Source organism: Poecilia latipinna, unplaced genomic scaffold (genome assembly GCF_001443285.1).
Source record: "Poecilia latipinna isolate Pla-1442-1.1 unplaced genomic scaffold, P_latipinna-1.0 Scaffold595, whole genome shotgun sequence".
NCBI classification, from domain to species: Eukaryota; Metazoa; Chordata; class Actinopteri; order Cyprinodontiformes; family Poeciliidae; genus Poecilia; species Poecilia latipinna.
Window position 1 is genome coordinate 318,785 of NW_015113211.1, and position 20,736 is coordinate 339,520.

Consider the following 20,736-nt stretch of genomic DNA (forward strand, 5'->3'; position numbering starts at 1 on the left):
GACGACGTCTTATCAATGTCTCTCATAGTATGAGGTAGGCTATATAGTTCCAATGGTCTTGCCTAAGGACCCACACTGCATAGCTCAATTTTACTGTTGTAGCTGTTTGCCCCAGCCCGGGTCTCCCGGGTGGAAGACTGGTGACTTACCCACTGAGCTATGCTACCAGCCTAATGCTCTAAGTATGTTTTAAATAAACTGAGCCTGGATGACATTGAACCCAGAGCAACAGTAAGGCCCAGAACCACACACTAACACACCTAATGTCAATTAGAGACTAGTAAACCTGACATGCATGTTTTTGGACTTTGGGAGGAAGCCCAGCAAGAACAGGCATACTCAAATCCCTGGGTGGGATTCGAACCGCTGACCTTTTTGCAGCCAGGCAACATGACTTACAACTTCTCCACCACGCAGCCCTCAGTTGACATTATGTCCCACCAATCTAGTGTCTCTCCAGGGGGGAAAAAAATATCATTAACCTGGTAATTTACTGCCATAACAGAACCAAATTAGTTCTGTATAACCCATCTATCAAGCCATGAGCGAGACTGTTCAGAAGATTTAAACTGCGTAATCATAATTACACAGATGCTTTATGCAGGGGGAATTTTACTGTGCAACCATTAAGCAGTCCATCGACTTCTCGTGATATATTTCTTTTATTTATTTTTTTTTTACCGCACAGGACCGACTGCTGTGGAAATGATGCATTAGTGAGCGGATCAGACAGACAACCGTGACGCATGTCAAGCTTTTTTTTTATTACAATCCAATCATCGCCCTGTCTGCGTTTCATACACAAATCACTGTTTTAACATGGCACAAGCAAATACTGCTCATAGGTTTTTATGCCGAAAGGGCTGAAATATAAATAACTGTATTCATACAACAGAAGAAAAAAAATAAAAAAATAATAATACTGCAAGATTGTTCATTTTATGGCAACGCTCGTGTCTGTAATCATTCATAGCCACGGTTTTATGTACAATCACATACATAGGTACAATAAATACTTGCATATTAAAAAAACAAAAATTATACATATAAAGGCATTTTACAAAAGTAAAAGAAATGATACGTGTTGTGTTACCTGGTAAACAAGAGTTAAATGTAAGAAGAAACTAACAAAAGAAAAGAGGCCACACTTAAATAAAATAATCCCTTCATTATGACACCTGAGAACCTGATTGGACGACGTTCTGACGATCAGAAGTGCATTTGTCAGTCATGACCTTCAGTAAGACACAGCCTGCTTTCGTCCCCGTGTCTTTAAATACTTGCCGAGTCGTAGATTAAGACTAGTGAATTTCCTTTGGCTGAAGGCTGCGCACGTAAGGCACCGAAATAGCACCACACACACACACACACACACACACACACACACACACACACACACACACACACACACACACACACACACACACACACACAAAACGGCTCACAACAGTAACAAAATGGCTTTTTATTTTATGTATAATCCATGCATTTCCTTCTGGACTTTCTATTTTTTATTTTTATTTTTTTAGCAGATCAGGTCATAGAGTGTAACAGTGGCCAGAGAGGAACAAAAATAAAAAAAAATTAAAAAAACTGCGCAAAGTATAAAGTACCCTGTTTTCTTTAAATAAAACGACAAAGCAGAAGGCCAGAAGACGATGTGCAGTTTGGATATAGAAAAGAACGTGAGGTACACGACGCACGAGCAGCACTTTGGACAGACTCACTGCGAATTTAGCAGACTGACTTGTCTCTGGGGTCAAACAACCCCAACATCTTCATTACATCTCCAGAGTTTCTGAGGAATCTTATTTGGCTTGAGGTGAAGTCTTTTTCCTCTTATTCTACCAAGAAAATAGAGAGAAGATGCCCAACTGTTGGGTAAATGAAAACACTAAAGGCTAACAGCTCTTTTCTGGTTACTGCATGCTGGACCAGGGGACTTTATCTTCCTTGATGTGTGGCATCATGAACTCTGTTTTATCAGAATCCTGTCATGTGTCCATTTACACAGCTGAACAGAATTACAAAGCCCTGCAAAAGCATTCAGACCCTTGAACTCTACCGAATTATAACCACAACCTTAAAAGTAGCATTCAGCTCCTTTTTTATTTTGATGCCGCTAAATAAAATAATACAGGTCATCTGGAGTTCAGGTTGTGGCCAATTATGGAGAAGATATAAAGCTAACACCCTGAAAGCACCACCCCAGGGTGACACATGGTGGTGGCGGCATCATGCTGTGGAAAAGGCTTTTCTGTATGCACTGGTACATGTCATATATTTTTTACCACCCGTGTAACTTTGTCCCTCAGACGTCGACAATCTGTAGACGCCAAACTGCCAGAGCTCCGCAGCTGCACAGCAGAGACATTTCTACAGCACCTGACCCCGTTGATTTCCACTTGCTTAAAGAACCTCCAACCTCCTCCTCTCTCCAGCCCGAGCGAACGAAAGCCAGAGTTAGCAGCGAGGGAAGGATTCCCACGCTGTCCAGTTGGCTTCAGACAACCGGTTTCAGATCGGATCAGCCTCAAGCGCAGCAGATCCGAGGAAAATTGAGCGGGATCGGGCATGTAAGGGAGAGGAATTTAAACGCGGAGGTCGCGAAGGAGTTCAGTGGCTCAGTAAGTGGAAGCAGAAGCGCACAGAGTCAGATCGACTTACTGCAGGACAACCTCTTAAAGGTCCGGCAGCTGACAGCCGCTACATAATGCTTGTACGTATAAATGCTGCTGCTGCTTGAGGAGTAATTGGTTTGTCAAAAGAAAACTGCATGAAAACATTTGGTTTGGCAACAATCACAACTCGATTACTGGACTTACTGGAGAGAAAACAAACACACACACTCACTCACACACACACACACACACACACACACACACACACATATGGCTGCACTGCATAGTAACTTCAAAGTTAAACATTAGTGATAAAATGTGGAAGGAAAATCTGACATAAACTGCATTAATACTAGCATATTTAGCGCAAGCTTTTGACAACAAAACCTTTAAATTATTTTACAATACAAAAATAAATGGCAAGTAGAATAAATAAGAGATTTGATCGGTCTATTTACAGTACTTACAGTGGAATAATTTACACTATACACAGACACAATGAGTCAAAGAGGTGATGGATGAGTTTGAGCTCCAAGTTGGCAATAGCACCATTGATGAGGAGGGAAATTGAGCACCAGAAGAAGAATGCACAGCGCTGCAAGTAAATAAAAGCAAAGCACACAAATGCGATTAACATCCAGCCGTTTTAAGAACTGTCCAAGAAAACATGTGTTAGATGAGCAAAAGAAATTGCTGCCAGCATCTATTTTGTAACCAGAAACATAATACTGATATATTTGTTTTATCTTCTGTAATAACTGAAAATCCACCTGTTTTGTTGCTGCATATCTATTCAACTGTGACAGGCAGAGCGTCACCAGAGGACGGCGTACATTTTCCACAGTAGCCTCCGCAGAACCCCGTTACTCTGCTGCCATCCTGTGGACACAGAAATAATGACATGAGCTGACACTCGAGTAATTTTTCAAAACAAATCAGTGGGGCTATAAGAATATATTACATAGATATTTTTTAAAGGCATAGTGATATATTTCTTAATCATTTTGGCCAGTTTTAAGTATTATGGCTCACAGCTAATGAACACCCAACATTCAGTTTCTTAGAAAATTTCAACATTAAATGAGAAAAAAGGGGTTTTAAAACAGAAATGTGGGCATACTTAAGATTATTTGTCTTTAGTATTTGGCAAGTGATGTAGATACAAAAATTAAAAAAGTAAATCAACTAAAAAAAAAAAAAAAAATCAACCAGAGGTTTATGAGCTGATATGAAGGTGAATCTAAGCAAATCGAATACGGTTACGTTTGGCATGTGATGGATGTGTGTGTGTGTGTGTGTGCGTGTGTGATGAGGTACCTGTGATTTCTGGATACGAGTCACCGCGTAGTTTCCCTGGGAGATCCAGGTGATTTCCTCAGCCACCTTGAAACCTGTTCCTGACAAGTTGATTCTGAACCGTCCCTAAAGCAAGACAGCAACATAAAGAGTGGATACAGGGCAAAATGAAAGAATGATGCAGTAATTTGAAACAATTATGAGAAAAATATGCATTTTGAGACATAAAATAATGAGACGCATCGAACATAAACAACAGAGACACAGAAAAGAACTGGTGGAGGGCCAACAGTTTTCCAAACAAATCCAAACAACATTTTAGCATGTAGTCAAAAAAAAAAAAAACGTTCTGTGAAAGTAAACATAACCATGCACGAAATTAAAGGCTTCAAAAACATACTGGCTTATTTTTTCACAGACATGCTTTAATATGTTGCAGCATATTAACATATTAATATGCTTGTTCTTAACATAGCTTTAAGAACAGGTACGTTCTTATAGTTTCAACTGAAGGCTAAAGTTTTGATTCTTTCCTATATCTTTGCTTATTTTTACAGTGAAACCTAGTGGCGGTTTTTGACATTGGCCAAACGGGAAGTTGCCCAGGGCGGCATCAGACTACAGGGTAGAGTGGCACAAGAATTACATCAATAAAAACAATTTATTTAATCGCAGTCTAACAAATTAACCACAGAGTACCAGGCTGAATAAGCAAAGTTTTCTGTGGCATCCTCTTCCCTCTCACCATGAGTGGTTGAGTGGTGCCTCGAGCTACGTTCAACCAGGACATTTCATGAAGGGGAGAAAGTAGCAGTGGGACGGGCCATGCCCAGGGCGCCATACATGCAAGAACCACTACTGGCAAAACCTGATGTTTGACATGTTTTTCCACACTGTTTTGTTGCTGTGCTGCTTGTGTGATATCATCTGGTCTAACAGACTCTTCCTCCATCTCTTGACATTGCGTATCGTGCCCGGCGGGAGAGATGTTTACATGCAGGCGAGGCTGAGCGAAGCTTTCAACAGCCAAGGAAAAATGTCAAGAGTAAGGCAACAGAGACGAATTGAAGGAGATGCTACAGACGCAGGGCAGGAGCAACGGGTAGAAAATGCGAGAGGGCCGTCTGTTGCTTTGTGATTTGTTTGTTTTCCTGTTGAAATATTGGAGGTTTCATCTAAGCACAAAAGCCTCAGTCCCCTGCCTCATCTCACAAAAGGATGAAGTCTCCTTGGTTCAGGAGGTGTGAGTTAAAGTATCCCTCGCTGTCTTTATGTTGCTTTGAATAAAAGCTCCTGCTGAATGTAAAAGTCATGTCAAAAAGAGAAAGGAAGCATAAATCCTCGGCTCCCTTGACTCCTTCAACATAAACAGGAGCGTAGAAATAATTTACAAACTCCAGCTACAGAAGCATGCAGCTTTAATACAATGGGTCCATTTAGCACTTCCCGCTGTTTTTTGCCGTTGAAGACTTGTTCTGCATAAACGTAAGAACAAAATGCCTCAGGGTAGAGATTATTGTTTGCAGATGGTGCTCACCTGTGGACAGTCGGCCAGACTGTAGCAGTCTCCAGCTGTGGCAAACGGGACAGGACTCTTGCCGTCACGAGTGAAAGCAAACCGCCAATCTGTAGCTAAACATCGAGTAAAAGCAGAAAATTAAACTCGTTGGGACCCAAGAGAAAAACAAAAAATGTTTCGAAAGGATGCGTTTCACACAGATGTGAAACGTTAGCATCTATGCTAACGAGCAAAGAAATATTCGGCGACAAAAGCATTCTTACTCATCTGGAATGTCAGTATGCTTTTTGGTATCTTTCACGAATAAAAGTCTGAAAACTGTGGAAGGCATTTTCATGCAACAAATTTAGATTAAGTCCAGAGTCAAATGCAATTGAGAATATGCAACACGTTTTGAAAATTAATGTGAAAAGACAGACACAACTTCACAAAACTGGGAGAGAAATACCAAAAAGAACAAATTACTTACTAAAGATGAATGAGTATTAATTTTACTTTTACATTTTTGTTTTGTAAAACTCTACCTTAGCTTATTTTCACTTCATGATAGCGCACTACTTTTGCTCCCTTTCTCAAATGAAGTTGCTCTAGAATAGATAAGTTTGCTTTAATTAATGTGACAACATATTACAAATATCAAGCACTATGAACACTTTTGAAAGGCATTGAAGTTCTCAATAAGAGCAGCCTTCTTGGCAGTGTCAGTGTGATTCAACCGCGCCACAGCAGTTTTATGTAAGCCTTGCTAATGTCTGTTGTTTAAACTGCAGACATCTTGATCCCATTAACCCTCATGAAGCTGGACATAATTAAAAGGAAAAGACAGTCCTCATTTGAGTGTAGCGTAGAGTAAACATTAGCTCTGGGTGCGTGGGCCACTCACTGATGACGTTCATCCGTCTCAGGTCCAGGCGCACTTTAGAGAAGGTGGTCATGCCTGCGGCGGTGTAATCCCTTCGGCAGTCGCAGTCTTCTCTTCTGGAGCCGTTTTCAGGACACTGAGTAGGGTCGTTGAGCCTGGAGAAGTACAGAGGTAAAACCTCAGCTTCGGCTGACATGTCCATGGAATTTCCTCATTTTAGGAGAAAGCCACCAGAAGTCAGCCGGATTTTCGTAATAAACCCCGACGGCTCTCCTTGTTGTCCTGCCGGAGGTTCACCTGAAGCCAAAGATCTCGGAAAAATTCTCCTCTTCTCCAGTTGTCAAGGTGATGTACTCCTGTGGAGTCTCCGTCTGCATTCCTGCACAATAAACCTGAGGGCAAGAGAGACACAGGAGGAGCAAGAGTCGAGATAAAGGTCAGGGAAGAGAAGGCAAACAGAAGGAAAAGGGCAATGAGGTTTTAGAAGGATAAGGAGATGATGGAAAAGTACAATGGGCAAATTAAGGTCAACTCCAGACGTACAATCGAATAGATGCGTGCGGAGCTTCACTCTTTTCAAAATATTAAGCTTCTCAATGAGTCTGTTTCACAGAAGAAAAACAACAGATTCTTTCTGTACTCAGGTGATTAAAGTGTCTTACCTTGAGAGCTTTTCCTTGAACACTGAGAAAGTGTTCGCTGTCTGGAATGGGGCCGCTTGTGCTCTGGATCTGAAGACAGCTCGAAGGCAAATTGCCTTGGAGACAAGAGGAAGAAAACTAAGTGCTCAACAGAATGCTATTTATTTAAGAACACACATTTTGCTAAGTCATATCTACCAATGAACCCTATCTAACTAAGCTAAACTAAGGGTGAAGAGTCAATACGCGGAACAATAAATCTTTAAAGTTTAAGCTCGGATGCGGACTACTTCACCCAAAGTTTTCTGAAATGAATGATTCACACTGAGCTGCAAATACACTGGAGTTTGCAAGGATTGGATTTGATCTGATCCTATAACTAGAGATGCACTGAGAAATCTACTTTTGACCAGAACTGGTGTTTCTTTTTTTTTTTTTTAACCTGATTCAGCTGTTGTCCAACTCAAAAAACAGATACCCATACCACATCATATTTAACTCAGACATTGATTGGCGCATCTCTCTACCTTTTCACCTATAAGCATAGCGACAGCATTCAGGTCACTTAGCAGCACTCACAGCTTGGATTACTGCAGACTTTTCTCCTGTCTGGCTCTTCGTTTGGAGAACACCTGTTGCTTTCTCGTCCGTCTGCAGACACACACTGCACTGTCCTCTCTGCCACGCCGTCCCCACAGCTTACCGAGCACTGAATAAGAGAGAGGACAACCACAACAACGTAAAAGTCACTTCAATTTGGCGTAATTCATTCTGTTAAGCGTTTGGTTTTCAAGCTAGTAGTGTAGCTTCTTCAACAGTGTGTTAGAAACATTCAATTTTAGGCCTTTTTACAACAAGAAACCCATCAGATATTAACTAAATTAAAATTATTCAGATAAGCTCTGTAGGTTATTTATTGTCTGTTAAAACTTTAGTAATCTTCAAATCTCTCTAGGATAATGGTCATGGTAGCTCAGATAGACCCAAACAGGGCTATTCCTGTTTGTTTATTAGATTCTGGGGAAATTTCAAACAATGTATAAGAATTTTTTTTAATCATTTTTAATTTTACTACAAATTATTCACTCATATCAAATTATTTTATCACAATAGTTTTTGTGTATACTGTGAATGCATCACTCCTGTCTTGAGAAGTAATAGTGGCCTCATGTCGTGTGTTATGTCGTAAAGCTTTAAATGAATCTAGGTTGGTATCGACACATTTTTTAAAAGCACTTTCACTGAGGCCCGCTGCTTCCGTTAATGACATTAACCACGTTTCACTCGTTCTTTTTAATGACAACACAATATTTGGCTGGACAGCCTAGCTCACCGGTCCCCAGACTCCAGCCCTCCACTCCTGTGGAGGTGGACATGTGCCCAGATGACAGGGCATGTAGCTCTCTGGGGGGGTTCCAGGGCAATTGGACAAAGACTGATGGCCGTACTCGTAGTTGTCGTTTTCCACGTGCACCTCGCTGCAGGAGACAAGACGCTGACGGTAGCCCTGACCACAGCTCACCGAGCACTGGAGGAGAGAGAAAACCACTGGCATGAAGGAAGGGAAGTATTTCTCGACAAACTTAAAAGTCGGAGTTGGAAAAACGAGAGCGAATTAGGACAGAGACGCAACATCGGCTCACCTCTGTCCACTCCCCAGTGATCCAGATTAGCTCGCAAGCCTGTGTGTTGCAGCTCTCAATGTCCGGCGGTCTGATCTGGTTCACGCAGTACATTTCATGGACCTCGTGATGGTTGTAATCAACGCACTGCAATGCCCTCCTTCGATGGCCCGATCCGCAGGACTTACTGCACTGTTGAGGAAACGGGACGGAAAAGATGCGGTGTAACATCGGGATTGTTCCACTATTGGTGGGGCAAGAGAAAGTATAGTGGAGGTTAAGAAGGAAGGAGCAAGATGAAATAGTTTGTGGTTGTAGTTTGTGCTTTTATCACAGAAAGAAAACGTCAAAGCAAACGATCAGAGAAGAGGGGAAAACAATGTGCGAACAATCTCTTTTTCAAGAGACCAAAGAGGAAGTGTCCATTAAGAATATTTTTCTGAGTTTTTTCTTATTGTATGGTACATAGAGAACACCACTGCGACTCCCTCACTTGTTGCTGCACACTTCCAGGCAACTGGCCAAAAGAAAAATCCTACACTCTGCCACCCCATTTACACCCAAGACAAATCGGGACTTGTCTGGAAACACCCCAGAGGGTGAAAAAAAACATGATGTGGAAACTAGAGGAATGCCACCCATTACTCTAATTAAGGTAATGCAGCTTTAAAACTACAGTTGGAAAGCATCAGTATTTATTATTTACTGCATTCAAACTTGTGTCTCAATTGCCAAAGCACAAAAAGCAACCTAGAGGGAAAACTATACATTGTTTCAAGGAAGGCAGGATAAAAACACATAACCATCAAAATACGAAAATATGACGATTTATCAAAATACGGAAGCTAGTTGAAAGCCTGGAGTAAAAATGTATCCAGGCTGAAGAGAAACGTCAAATATTGTGACATTTCAGTCTATAACAGCCTTCTGCTTGAAACGTTCCAGCTGCGTCAGAAGTATCGCCATGGCTACATCCTGCTGCAGCTGCTCCTCGTCACTCCCATAATGTTGAACCCTGACAACTGGAAGAGCTGCGTTTAGTTGTGCTGACAGGCACTACGGTGTCAGAGCGTCTAAGTACAACTATCACCAAGACATGCATGAATTATGTCAATTTGTCACAGAGCTTCCATGTAAAGGGACAAAATCAGATTTAAAGAGGAAGGAATAAAACTTATACTGGTCCTTGAAGGCTCGGCTCCCGAATTTCAGGAATTCGGGGATTAATTGGGACCAAAAGGCTGGGACTTGCACACTCCTCTCAGTGCTAATTAAGCTCTGTTTTCAGAAACGCGGTTCATGCTGCTTTGTGATCCAAATCCGACATCAAGTGAACTTGACGAGGAAGAAACTCCGTCTGAACTTTCCTTTCGAAACGACCAAAGCCTTCAGCGGACAGAAAGTGAGTTTAGCTGAGGGAAAAAAGTGTTTTTCAACGCTTCAAACTAATTGCACTTTTAATATCAGGCATTTTATAGGGAACAACTTTCATGAAAGTAGTCAAGAAGAGGAAGAGCTGTGGGAAAACTGAAGCAGTCTGAGGCATAACCAAAATAAGGTTCTGCTTGGAGACCGAAAACCAGCAGGGGTCCCCGAAGAACTTTTGAATTCTCACAGAGTTTTATAACTTCATTTTCTATAGCAAGAGCCTGCTTTTTAAGTAAATTCAGTGGGCTTAAAATAGCAGAATTCAAATGGCTTTCTATCATTTCAAATATAAAATTGATATTTCTTTTTGCAGCTTTCCTTCAACCAGTCTACTGGCAATGTGCAGCAACATGTGGGGGAGGGCCAGTCCTGCACTAACTTATGCTTCAAGTAGTCAGAGAAAACTCTGGTCTTTTTCCTTTTGTGTTGTACTTTAATGCTGGTTCCTATTCACATGTGTTAGTTATGACTGACTGCTATGTGTTTTACTCATTTCTGCTTTTTGTGCTAGCATTTTGCATATTGTAATAGCAAATCGATTTTAACCATTAATTGCCAATTTACCTCAGTCACTTTTTAAGCACACACAAAGTTGGCCCCACCTTCCTGAGTCTACCTAAAGAGAGAAGTCTATAAAAAATAACCTAATCTTCTCCTTTTATACCCCAACTTTTACCCAACACCCACTGGAAATAGGTACAAAGGAAGGAAGGACAAAAGGAAGGAAGGCAGGAATAAAGGAAGGAAGATAGAAAGGATGAACAGATGGTTGGATGAGCCAACTGTGCCATTTTAAGGACAAGTAAATATAACGTATAGAGTATGTCTTGAGAATTAAAGTAGTTTGCACTGTTAAATTTTGAGTTGCCTAATGCAGGTATTTATTTCAGAAGTTTAATGTTGTAAAAAAAAAAAAAGTGAGGTTTAGAAATGTATGTTTCCTGGACCCAAATGTCAGTTATTCGAACATATGTCATTTATGTTATTTAAAAGTAAGCAAATTTATACATTTTTTGTCTGATTATGTCCTTAGTAAAATAAATCTGTACTTTTTGCTTCAACTTGAATAATGGTATTTTGAAGCAATGTCGCCATTCATTCACCTGCATTTCAGTAAAATCAATTTTTTAATACTGACCCCACCCGCAGCCCGTATCACTCCAACTTCCAACCTCTTCCAACTAGCTTTTTGGCTGTGACATATTTCTAAACTTTGGAAAGATTAAATGTTTTTCCGTCAATGTATTCTAGTGTTCCGTCTCTTTTTTTTTTTTCTTTTTTTTTTGAGAGGAAGAAAAAAACAAAACAAAACCCAGTTACACTAGGGGCTTCGCTGCCTCTGCCCTCCCCTCTCGTCTTTCTCTCTCTGGCCTTCTGACAACACAGTGGAGCCTCCGACGGGAGCAGCGACTCAACTTCAGTACCTTCATCCAGTGCCAGGTAAGGCAGCGCGGCCACGCTGCACGTTTTGACTTACAGACTGGAATGTTTAAAACCTGCAGGCATTCGCTCCGACTTACCGCCTGCCAGTCCCCTTCTCTCCAGCGGTAGCGAGCGGGACAGTCTGCGACGCGGCAGCTCTGGCTGGACGGCGGACGGGAGCGCTGGGCACAGCCGGTCTCCGCGGGGTTACGGCGGTCTCCGACCTGGCAGAAAACCTCCCTCCGCTGAACTCCGTCACCGCATGAGGCTGAACACTGAAAGCAGGAGAGGTAAAACCTAAGCCACTAGAAGTATTTCATTAACTGTAGGAACAATAGGGTTCAATTTAACTCGGTAGCCACGACGACAAGCAAATCCTCTTTGAGTTTTTTTTTTAAGCTAGCTCTGGTTTATTTTAAATATTAATGTTGAGTGCGTAACTCTTTTCCAAATATCTTTGTTTTTGCATTTTGAAAAAGAAAATGGTAATCTTATGAGATGAACCCTTTACACCAGTATTTAAATGCAACTTTATTACACTTTTGACAGGTTTTGCTTTTTAGCCATAGAATTGTGTATCTTGTAATTCAAAGTTGTATGGGTTCTTTGAATTTTTTTTATTAACTTAGTCATATTGTGCCATTTCTGTGAAAAGACTGAATTTTTACTCTGTCTAGTGTGTCTAGTGTTGTGAGCTTACAATAGATATAATTTACATAAATTCTAACAGATAAATAATGGTGTCATCTGTATTTAAACATGTTCTTTTTTCCAGTTATAAAGCTCGTTTTTGGAGCGTAACACACATTTCTCTTTGCACCATTTTCCACAGATATTAATACTAAATGGAGTGAATTTATATAGCACCTTTCTTGTCATACTGACCAGACCACTTAAAGCACTTTACACTAGAGCCCCCGTCACATTCATGTGTACGCCTTCATACACCAACATGCAGATGTTGGGCAACAATCATTACATGTACAATACATGTAGTGTATCACAAGTTATATTAAAGGGGAGGTGCTAGATATTTTCCAGGCACAAAATGCCATTCTATAGCAAAATAAAGTAACTTTTTATGACAACCTTTAGTTGTCATACAAATGCTGTATATATCAAACAAGACTTAAAGGAAATTTGACTTGAAATTTGCCTCTTGCCCTAAGAAGCTCCTGCTCTTTCCAACACTCCACCTTTAGGCCATCACAACAACGCTCCTTCGTTATGCCATTTACAATCATTGGACTGAGAAGTAGTTAGCATGACGCAGTTCCACCAGGCGTTTGGTAATTGCTGCTGCTGAGTGAGAGAGGCCTGCGGGAGGAGTGGTACTTTTTGAGGCGAAAGCTCGGCTGGAGACTGCAGCGGCAAGGAGGAGCTTGTGGAAATAGGCAGGGATTGGTGAGAGCAAGTGTTTAGGCACCCCTGAATGGCTGCCGTAAGATATTCAAGGTTTTCTAAAACATGCAGGAAAGAATCAAAAGCAGCACTTCTTTGTAGCATGATGTAAAGCACAAAAAGTCAATTTTACATAATACCCCACTTTAAAATTTCAAACATTAATTTATTTTATTTCAATTCTTTTTACAAAATACCTGAAAGGTTTGATGTGCCTTTCTCTTCACTCCCCCTTATTCAGTGTGTAGAACCAGTTTTTGCTGGACTTACCTGTGTCTGTAAACATCAACATTCAGGTATTTCCACGGATTCTTAGTTGGATTTTGTGGAATTCTGATACTGGAAAATGCTTTGAACTAAACTATTCCAATTGTGGTTCTGGTTGTGTGTTCAGGGTCGTCGCTCTACTGGGGGACAAACCTTTGCAGTAGCTACTTTAAAGTCTTTTGAAACTTCCAACAGGCTTTCGTTCAAGATTTTAAAGATACGTAGCTCCATCTATCTTCATATCAACTCTAATTAGTTTCACAGATTCCTACTGGTTCTAGATGAAGCTCTGTGAAATGTTCAAAACTTGGGATATTGTTTTGAAACCTTAAATTGCTTAAAGCCTCCTTACAACTTCCCCCCCATTCCCTTTGACCTGCCTGCTGTGTTCCCTCAGACTCCATGATGCTCTTCTCTAATCTTCCCTAACAAACCTCCGGGGCCTTGTCTCAGAGATTTGGATTAAATTACACACAGATGGGCAAAATTTCAACATAAGATGAACGGTTTACTTGTTACAATGTTTTATTTTTTTTTTTTTTTTTTTTAATTTAGGGTTAAAGAGTGAAGGGGTTGAATGTTTTGCAAAAAATAAATAAAAGGAAGTACAATTTTCCTTCCTTTTCAAAATGACGTGCTTTACTTTGTGTTGGTCTGTCACATGTAATCCCAGTAAAATCTCTTGAACTTTGTGGTTAGGACATGTCAAAAGATAGAAAAGGTTGGCGCAAATAGTTTTTGCAAGACACGGCACTCTCCTTCCAGCGCTTTGATTGCTCCCATTTACTCCGGGGCATGCGTGCTGCTCCACAGCTGTTTTGAGGAGAAGCACATCCTCTCTTGACGTGTGCACAACACTTGTGTGTCACCGCCTTGAGCGATGGAGTGAATTCAGAGGGAGATGGGGAGGAAGGAGGAAAATGGGCGGGAAAAAAAGAAGAAAAAAAAAGAGAGAGAGAGATGGAACAAGCACAATGCAGACGCCCAGGTGCAATCTGTTAGTTTGTCTGGGAACGTGACGCGAGAGAACGGCCTCTTGTAGAAACGCTGAAGTAAAAACACGACATGTGGTTTCCATTGCGGAGGCACAGGCTTACAGTGAGGCAGAGGATAAAAGGGACAGAGAGGAAAGGAAGGTGAGGGGCAGAGGAAGAGAAAATACAGAGAAGGGTAGATTTACTTTGGCTGGACTCGAGATCAAAGAGCCTGCACTTCCCTCCAGCTGTTCAACTGTCTGCGCTAAACTGTCACAGCCTTGGTCTTCAACCCCTCCGTTTGCCTCTGCCCTCGGCCCACCACGCTGTGATCTGCCAAGGCACCCCGTCCTAGTTAGTGGTTGTGTTTAAACGCTGTCAGGTTGCCCTGCACATGTTTCACAGACATGCAGACGGAGTTGCAAAGAACCTGGTAAGCATTAAAAGTGTAAAAGAGCAGAGGGGAATGAGGAGGGGCTGACGTGTCTGGCAGCGTGAGAACCAGAGACGGGCTCCGTACCTCTCCCCAGGCGCCGGTCTTCCACTTGGGGCACCTTCCGCCTCGGCATCGCCTCTGCCTGCTGGGTTTGGGGGACGAGTGGCGACAGTTTTCATCCGGGACGGAGCGGCCGGACCCGGTCACGCAGCTGACCTTTCGGGATTTCACACCTCTTCCGCAGGAGGCCGAGCACTGCAGCAGGTGGAGGAAGAGAGCAATGGAAATCAGAAGTTATTCTTTGTGCTTTACCCAATAATAAACACCAAACTAATGGAGATCTCAGTACCAACAGAATAAATAGGGTAACTTTTATATATATATATATATATATATATATATATAAATTAAGGGGGGAAAAAAACAAAAAGGAAAGTCCAGTGCCGACACATGCCCGGTTCACCCGGTAGCAGTTTTTTCACGTCCGGGTTCACCGAGTTATTGAAGGACTTAACTCTGTGTGACAGGCAGGCACACACACACACACAGTAGGGTTACAGGAGCAGGGATCAACTGTGCTCGGAAAATCTGAAAGGGGGCGTTTCACATCGTGGATGGATAAAAAGCGACAGGCTCAGGGTTGAACGGGTGCACAGCTCAGTGTGCAGCTCTGTCCAGACTGGACCGTAATGGACGGGGAACTCGCCACAACCTCTCACCTCGTTCAAGAAGGAGGAGGAAAGGTAGGACGATTTTGGGGGGGAAGCAACAACATTAAACTCGTAGCTTTTTTTGTCCTCTGAAGATAAAAAAAAAAGTACTTGTATTGTGCTATGTTTGTTCAAATTCAGTGCAACTTTATTGGTAGACTGTTGGATCATTCGACTGATAAAATGATCAGTTATTTTTTTCATTGAATAAAGACAACATGTGCAATAAGTAGATTGTTTTAAAGGTGCCCTTCAACTTTAATAAAAATGTTTTTGACTGTGTGGCTTGCGTCTTTTTTTTTATGCGTGACAACTTTTAGTAAACGGCAGTGCAGAAGGTTCCAGTTTTAGACTTGGCAGCAGACATTTCTTTTCAATCAATGTCAAGACGTGAAATTTATCCATTCAGTCAGAATTTAACAAAGAAAAAGAAGAGGGACTAGGGGTTTAGAGAGAATTTAGCTCATCAAGTTATTTACAGCCCACTTCAAACCACCGAGGCTGGGCTCTGTTCAGATGTGATGTCACTCCTTTCACTTTTTTTTTTTTGTTTTTGTCTTTTTTTGCAATTGTGCAAATTGAACCAGTTCATTAGGCTTCTATTCTCCAGCTGGGTAACAACCTGCTACATTTCTTGTTTTTCATATTTCTATTCAGAAAACTTGTATGAAATGTGATCCGGTAACAATTGTTCTAAATTTCTTGCTAAATTATCAGACTTCTGCATATGATGAAAGAACAATGACCTAAGAAGGGGACCGAAGTCAGTCAGCGGTGACCTTTGACACTGCCCTTGTTCCAGTGACTTTCACAGGCTTGCACTGAGGTCCGAGTCACCAGCACACAGCAGACCAGAATAATGAGGCCTAGCGAGTTCAAAGCCACGCTTCCGCCACAATGCATCATAGAAAAAGCGTTGGTGCGGCACTTTGAGTGACTGAGCGCAGTAAATGAGTTTGGAAGTGTGACGAAGCAGAGCAGAGATTCATCTGGATGAAAGTGGTTTTCAACACCTGATGTAGATGTTAATGTGAAGAAGAAAAAAAAAACGAGAGCGTCAAGATTAAAAAAAAAAACAGTTCAGCCATTTATGAATTTTCCCTTTCACTGCTTTGCAGAATTTTGGCTTCTATTCTTTTAGTTTAGTTTTGATCTGGGGAAGTTTTGTTTCATGGCAACAAAGGAAAGTTTGAGGTAAGTCATCATAATTTCATTATAGACTTACAGCTTAAAGGAAATAATTCAGGACTTTTGAGGTGAGGTTCTGTTAAAAAGTTGTAGGCAGTTAATAAATTATTTGCTCTAGTCAACTGCAGTATAAATCCAGATTAACTGAAGCTGGAGGGTGAAGCAAATGGCTAATCCAAGAAGGGTTTAAGTGAACTTTAAACATAAAAGTGGTTTATCTAAATATTATTTGACTTAATCCATCAAAAAGTTTGCATTGGGCACTTTAGTTACCCAGTAGTCAGTTACTAGTTTTATAGGAAAAGTAGATAAAGGGGATGATTTTCTGGGGTGAGACATACTGGGAATTGCTCATTTATAGTCTTTACAGGTGCTAAAAGAAAAAGCAGTTTAAATTAATGTTGGTTTATCGATTTCAACACTATCAGTTTTCTATTAAATTACTGTAACTGGTAATTCTGTGTTGCTTCACACAGGAAGACCATTGGTGATGGGCTGTTTAATAATTGTGTAATTGTTTGCGCAATGCAAAAGTGATGGCAGGTTAAATATCATCAAACTGTTATTGCATAAACTGTTGACATTTTGGAGATTGGATTTATTTTAAGAGAGTAGAAGTACACTTTATTCTTGGCTCATCTCGGATTATCCACTAGCTTCAGCTTTCTGCACCAACTAACTTGGATTTACACTACATGACGACGCCAAGAACGTAATTTACCACAAGCAGGGCATTTACTGCTTGTTGCCTTTTACCAAAACCTCGGTAACGATCCCACGTTTCCAATTCAATTGTCTTTCAAGTTACCGTTGCTCACTGTCCATGACAAGAGATTTATTGTTTATTCAAATAAGAATGAAATAAAACGCCTTGAATAGTACCTCTACTTCACTTTAATCATGACCTTTTCTGGAAATGCACAGAAATCCAACAAAAACCATAAAAAAATTAAATACTGACAGCATGATAATAAAGGAACAATAAATACAAGTAATTACATAAATATACAGAAAATAAATTTGCAACAGACTAATACTGCCATTTGCGAATAAGAGACATTAAATATACTTATTTTAAGAGCCTGTTAATTTTGGGTTTTAGTAGTGCCATTTGCACCAAGTACCGGACTACAAACCAAACTGCACAGACGGAAAAATGTAATGGGGAACATTAAAAATCCACTGCGATGTCTGCCTAGATGTTGACTTTTTGCCTCTTAGCAATCACACATGGGAGTCATTGAAACAAATAGTTCTCATTAGCAAATGATTGTTAAAAAAACTACTCGCAGCTGTGTTAACAGGCCCTTAAAATAAAGTGGGATGTCAGTACAGACATTTATGGCCATGAGCCAACCAGGTGGGCTGCAAGCAAAGTTTGTCCCTAACCACAGATTCTGGACCATCGCCATTCCCCTCCAAAACAGAAAGTTAGCAAAATCAAAGTGAAATATGAGTAAAAAAAATTTTTTTTAGATCTGTGTTTAGGGCCATCACCTGCATTGGATAGCCCCAACAATGAATCCTTAATCTTAGCGAGCCACGTTTGCTCCGGTGCCAGGGATGACAAAGATGGTGCACAGAGAGCAATCATAACCAAGACTGAGGTAGACACATTAGATCGGCTCACATTAGGAGCTCTGGATACAAAACACCAACAGCCACCCCTGTGGTCACAGGAATTGCATGTTTTGAAGCATGACATTTAGCAATCCGTTCCAAATGGTTTACCCGTATACCGTATTTGACTGACAATTAATGGCAACATGGCAATGTTCAATCAAAACTGAGAAACAATTCAAACTGACTACTCTTTGCATTTAGCTGTCAGTGGATAAACCGCACCTGGAAAGAAACAAAATTACAGAAAAGGCAGCATCAAACAGCAACGCACCACAAAAAGAACCAAACAAAGCAAAAAAAAAAAAAAAAAAGAAAGTGATGATTTCCATAACTTATCCCTTATTTGGCAAAAAGCACCAAGGAAGAATACGCTGTCGTTGTCTGATGGCTAGTTGAGTCGTGTCGCGTTTCAAGTGAGGTATTATGAGGTGTAAAACAGGATAGTACATTTTGAACTTCCTGCTATTTACTGTGCAACACAAACATCAACTAAAATATATAAAACACTTACATCAGCCAATATTAGGGGAAATATCTTTCAAAAAAATAAAAAATTGGCCACACTAGAAAAAACTGGAATACAAAGGTTCTAATGATTTCTAGTAATCTAGTAATGAGACACATTATTTTACAGTCCTTGCACTGAAGCTGTTGTTTGTTGTAAAGCACTGATGCGGAATATTTTAGGCACTTCAGAGTCGACGAGAACTTAGACAAATTTTTTTCAAGTTTAGTTGTGTGAAGCAGTTTGAACAGTATGTTACTGAAGTGGACAGTAGACTCAAGAATCCTAGTGTAGAGGATAAGAGTGAAATTCTCATGGGAGAATCAAGCTAAGCTACACCAAGGTTTTGAGAACACATCGGTAGCGTCAGTGGGTTGTTTCCATCAAACAACCCACTTTAGCTAAAACTAGCTAGCAGTGGGTGCTTCCAGGCGTGGAACGCACTAGTTCCTTTCTAACCCATCCTAGTCAGGCGTATCAATTCTACAAAAAAAAAAAAAAAACAGCTGGAGTCTAGTCATCTGTTGAGTCTAGGCATATGTCAACACAATGGATCTCAGTCTTATTAAGACAGTTAAGGCAAGTTCAATTGCTAGTCGTGGCAATTTGTGTGAAAATTTTACTCGTACTTAAAATAAACACTAGATTACCTCTATTTACACTTAGTCTTGCAACAAAATTCAGTGTACATTGTGGGTTTTTTTTTTTGTCCCCCCCCATCTAACAACCATAATGTTATTCTGCTAACTGCATGTTGAAATGGAAGAATATATGGTTACAAATCTTTTGAAGCAGCTTCCTGTATCGAATCCAAAAATAACTATGTACAGTTCAAATTAGAGATTACAAAAAGGGAGCTGAAGGTATGTGTAGCCCATCTCTCAGATTTTAAGAAATTCAAATTAAGCTAGCTGCTCAGCTTAGGGAGGCCCATTGCTATACTGCCACCATTTTTTTATAAACCATCAATCATATGTTTATATTAATGGCTAGCCAACAAGAACAATGGTTAAGAAAACAATGCCAATGGGAATGTCCCAATCTGATCTAAAATATCAGATCAACGTCCAGATCAAGTCGTTTTGAATGATGTGTATTAAAGAATCAAACTAGATTCAGTTTTCCATCTCTGTTATTGGCCGACGAACAGAAAATAAGAGCACTTTGTGTTTAACTTGTCTTATACGATGAAAATTTGCTCTTGAATGTTTGGTTCTCTTGAGTATTTGTTAAGCTTATTGTCCCATGAGAACTCCCTCCATGGTCCTCTAAACTGTGTTGGCCTCAGACTGTTCTCTGCTGCAGATGCAGGTGTTGAGAATCATTACATGCAGATCCATTTATAATAACCAACTCAGCAGAAGATACGTACATAAACTGTAAAATAAAGTGCCTTGTTATGATTAGTAACTTTGCTAAAAACCCTCATGTGCCTCAAGACGAACTGAATTTTTAAAAACCAACAGCCATTTAAAATAAGGTTTATGAAACAAATAGTACACAAAGAGTTTAACCCACCTGATATCCTATGTTTGCTCCTGCTGACAACACTCACTAAATAACTCTTACTCTTACAGCTGTGTATCGTAACGCCTCATGCTTGAGGATTATGAACCATTCTTTGGATAATAAATAATAGGCATCTGTGGTATTTTCCTGATATACAAAATTGGTCATCGGCATTTGCTTATGAACAGTGACTGGCTGAAATGGATACAAAAGAGTCCTTCAATTATTGAAGTTAATAGTATTTACATAAGTTAAAAAGAAATAAAAATAAATTATCTTTAAACCAATATTTTTACCGCACCATCTTTGTGAAACAAATTGATCCTGAATGTTTTTAACTAAACACTCAGAGTTTTTAGTAATGTAGAAAATGCTTTCTTGTTCATATGGTCGCAGCTGTCTCCGAAGCATGTCGTTTCAGGGCTTTTTTTTTTTTTTTGGCACGTTGCATGTGACGTTTTAAATGTTTTGGAAGAAATGCTAAGCAATCGACAGAGAGGAATCCAGAAATGGAGTCATAAAAACAAAACAAAAAAACACCTAATATCTCTGTGCAGCAGCACCACAGTCATTCTGCCTCTTTAGGACTATTGTTTGAGAAAAAAAAAAAAAAAATCATGGATATTTTAAAAGATGTGAGTACTTTTTTTTTTTTTTTTTTTTTTTTTTTTTGGGGTTACCGGGCCCCATGGGTCTGTGTCCCGGGGGGGGC

General features: G+C 40.4%; 1 protein-coding gene across 1 annotated transcript in view; it reads right to left on the minus strand.

Annotated features, from left to right (window-relative positions):
• Positions 1-1,520: 1,520 nt before the first annotated feature.
• Positions 1,521-20,736, minus strand: part of adamts9 (ADAM metallopeptidase with thrombospondin type 1 motif, 9) — a 54,623-nt gene continuing 35,407 nt past the window's right edge. The window contains exons 29-40 of the mRNA XM_015042569.1: positions 14,574-14,744; positions 11,510-11,686; positions 8,583-8,753; positions 8,273-8,467; positions 7,519-7,648; positions 6,961-7,055; positions 6,596-6,690; positions 6,320-6,453; positions 5,455-5,549; positions 3,939-4,043; positions 3,392-3,500; positions 1,521-3,216 (exon numbers count right to left, since the gene is read on the minus strand). Of these exons, the coding sequence (XP_014898055.1) occupies positions 3,411-3,500; positions 3,939-4,043; positions 5,455-5,549; positions 6,320-6,453; positions 6,596-6,690; positions 6,961-7,055; positions 7,519-7,648; positions 8,273-8,467; positions 8,583-8,753; positions 11,510-11,686; positions 14,574-14,744 (1,458 nt within the window). The 3' untranslated portion in view covers positions 1,521-3,216; positions 3,392-3,410. The remainder of the gene's footprint in view (positions 3,217-3,391; positions 3,501-3,938; positions 4,044-5,454; positions 5,550-6,319; positions 6,454-6,595; positions 6,691-6,960; positions 7,056-7,518; positions 7,649-8,272; positions 8,468-8,582; positions 8,754-11,509; positions 11,687-14,573; positions 14,745-20,736) is intronic.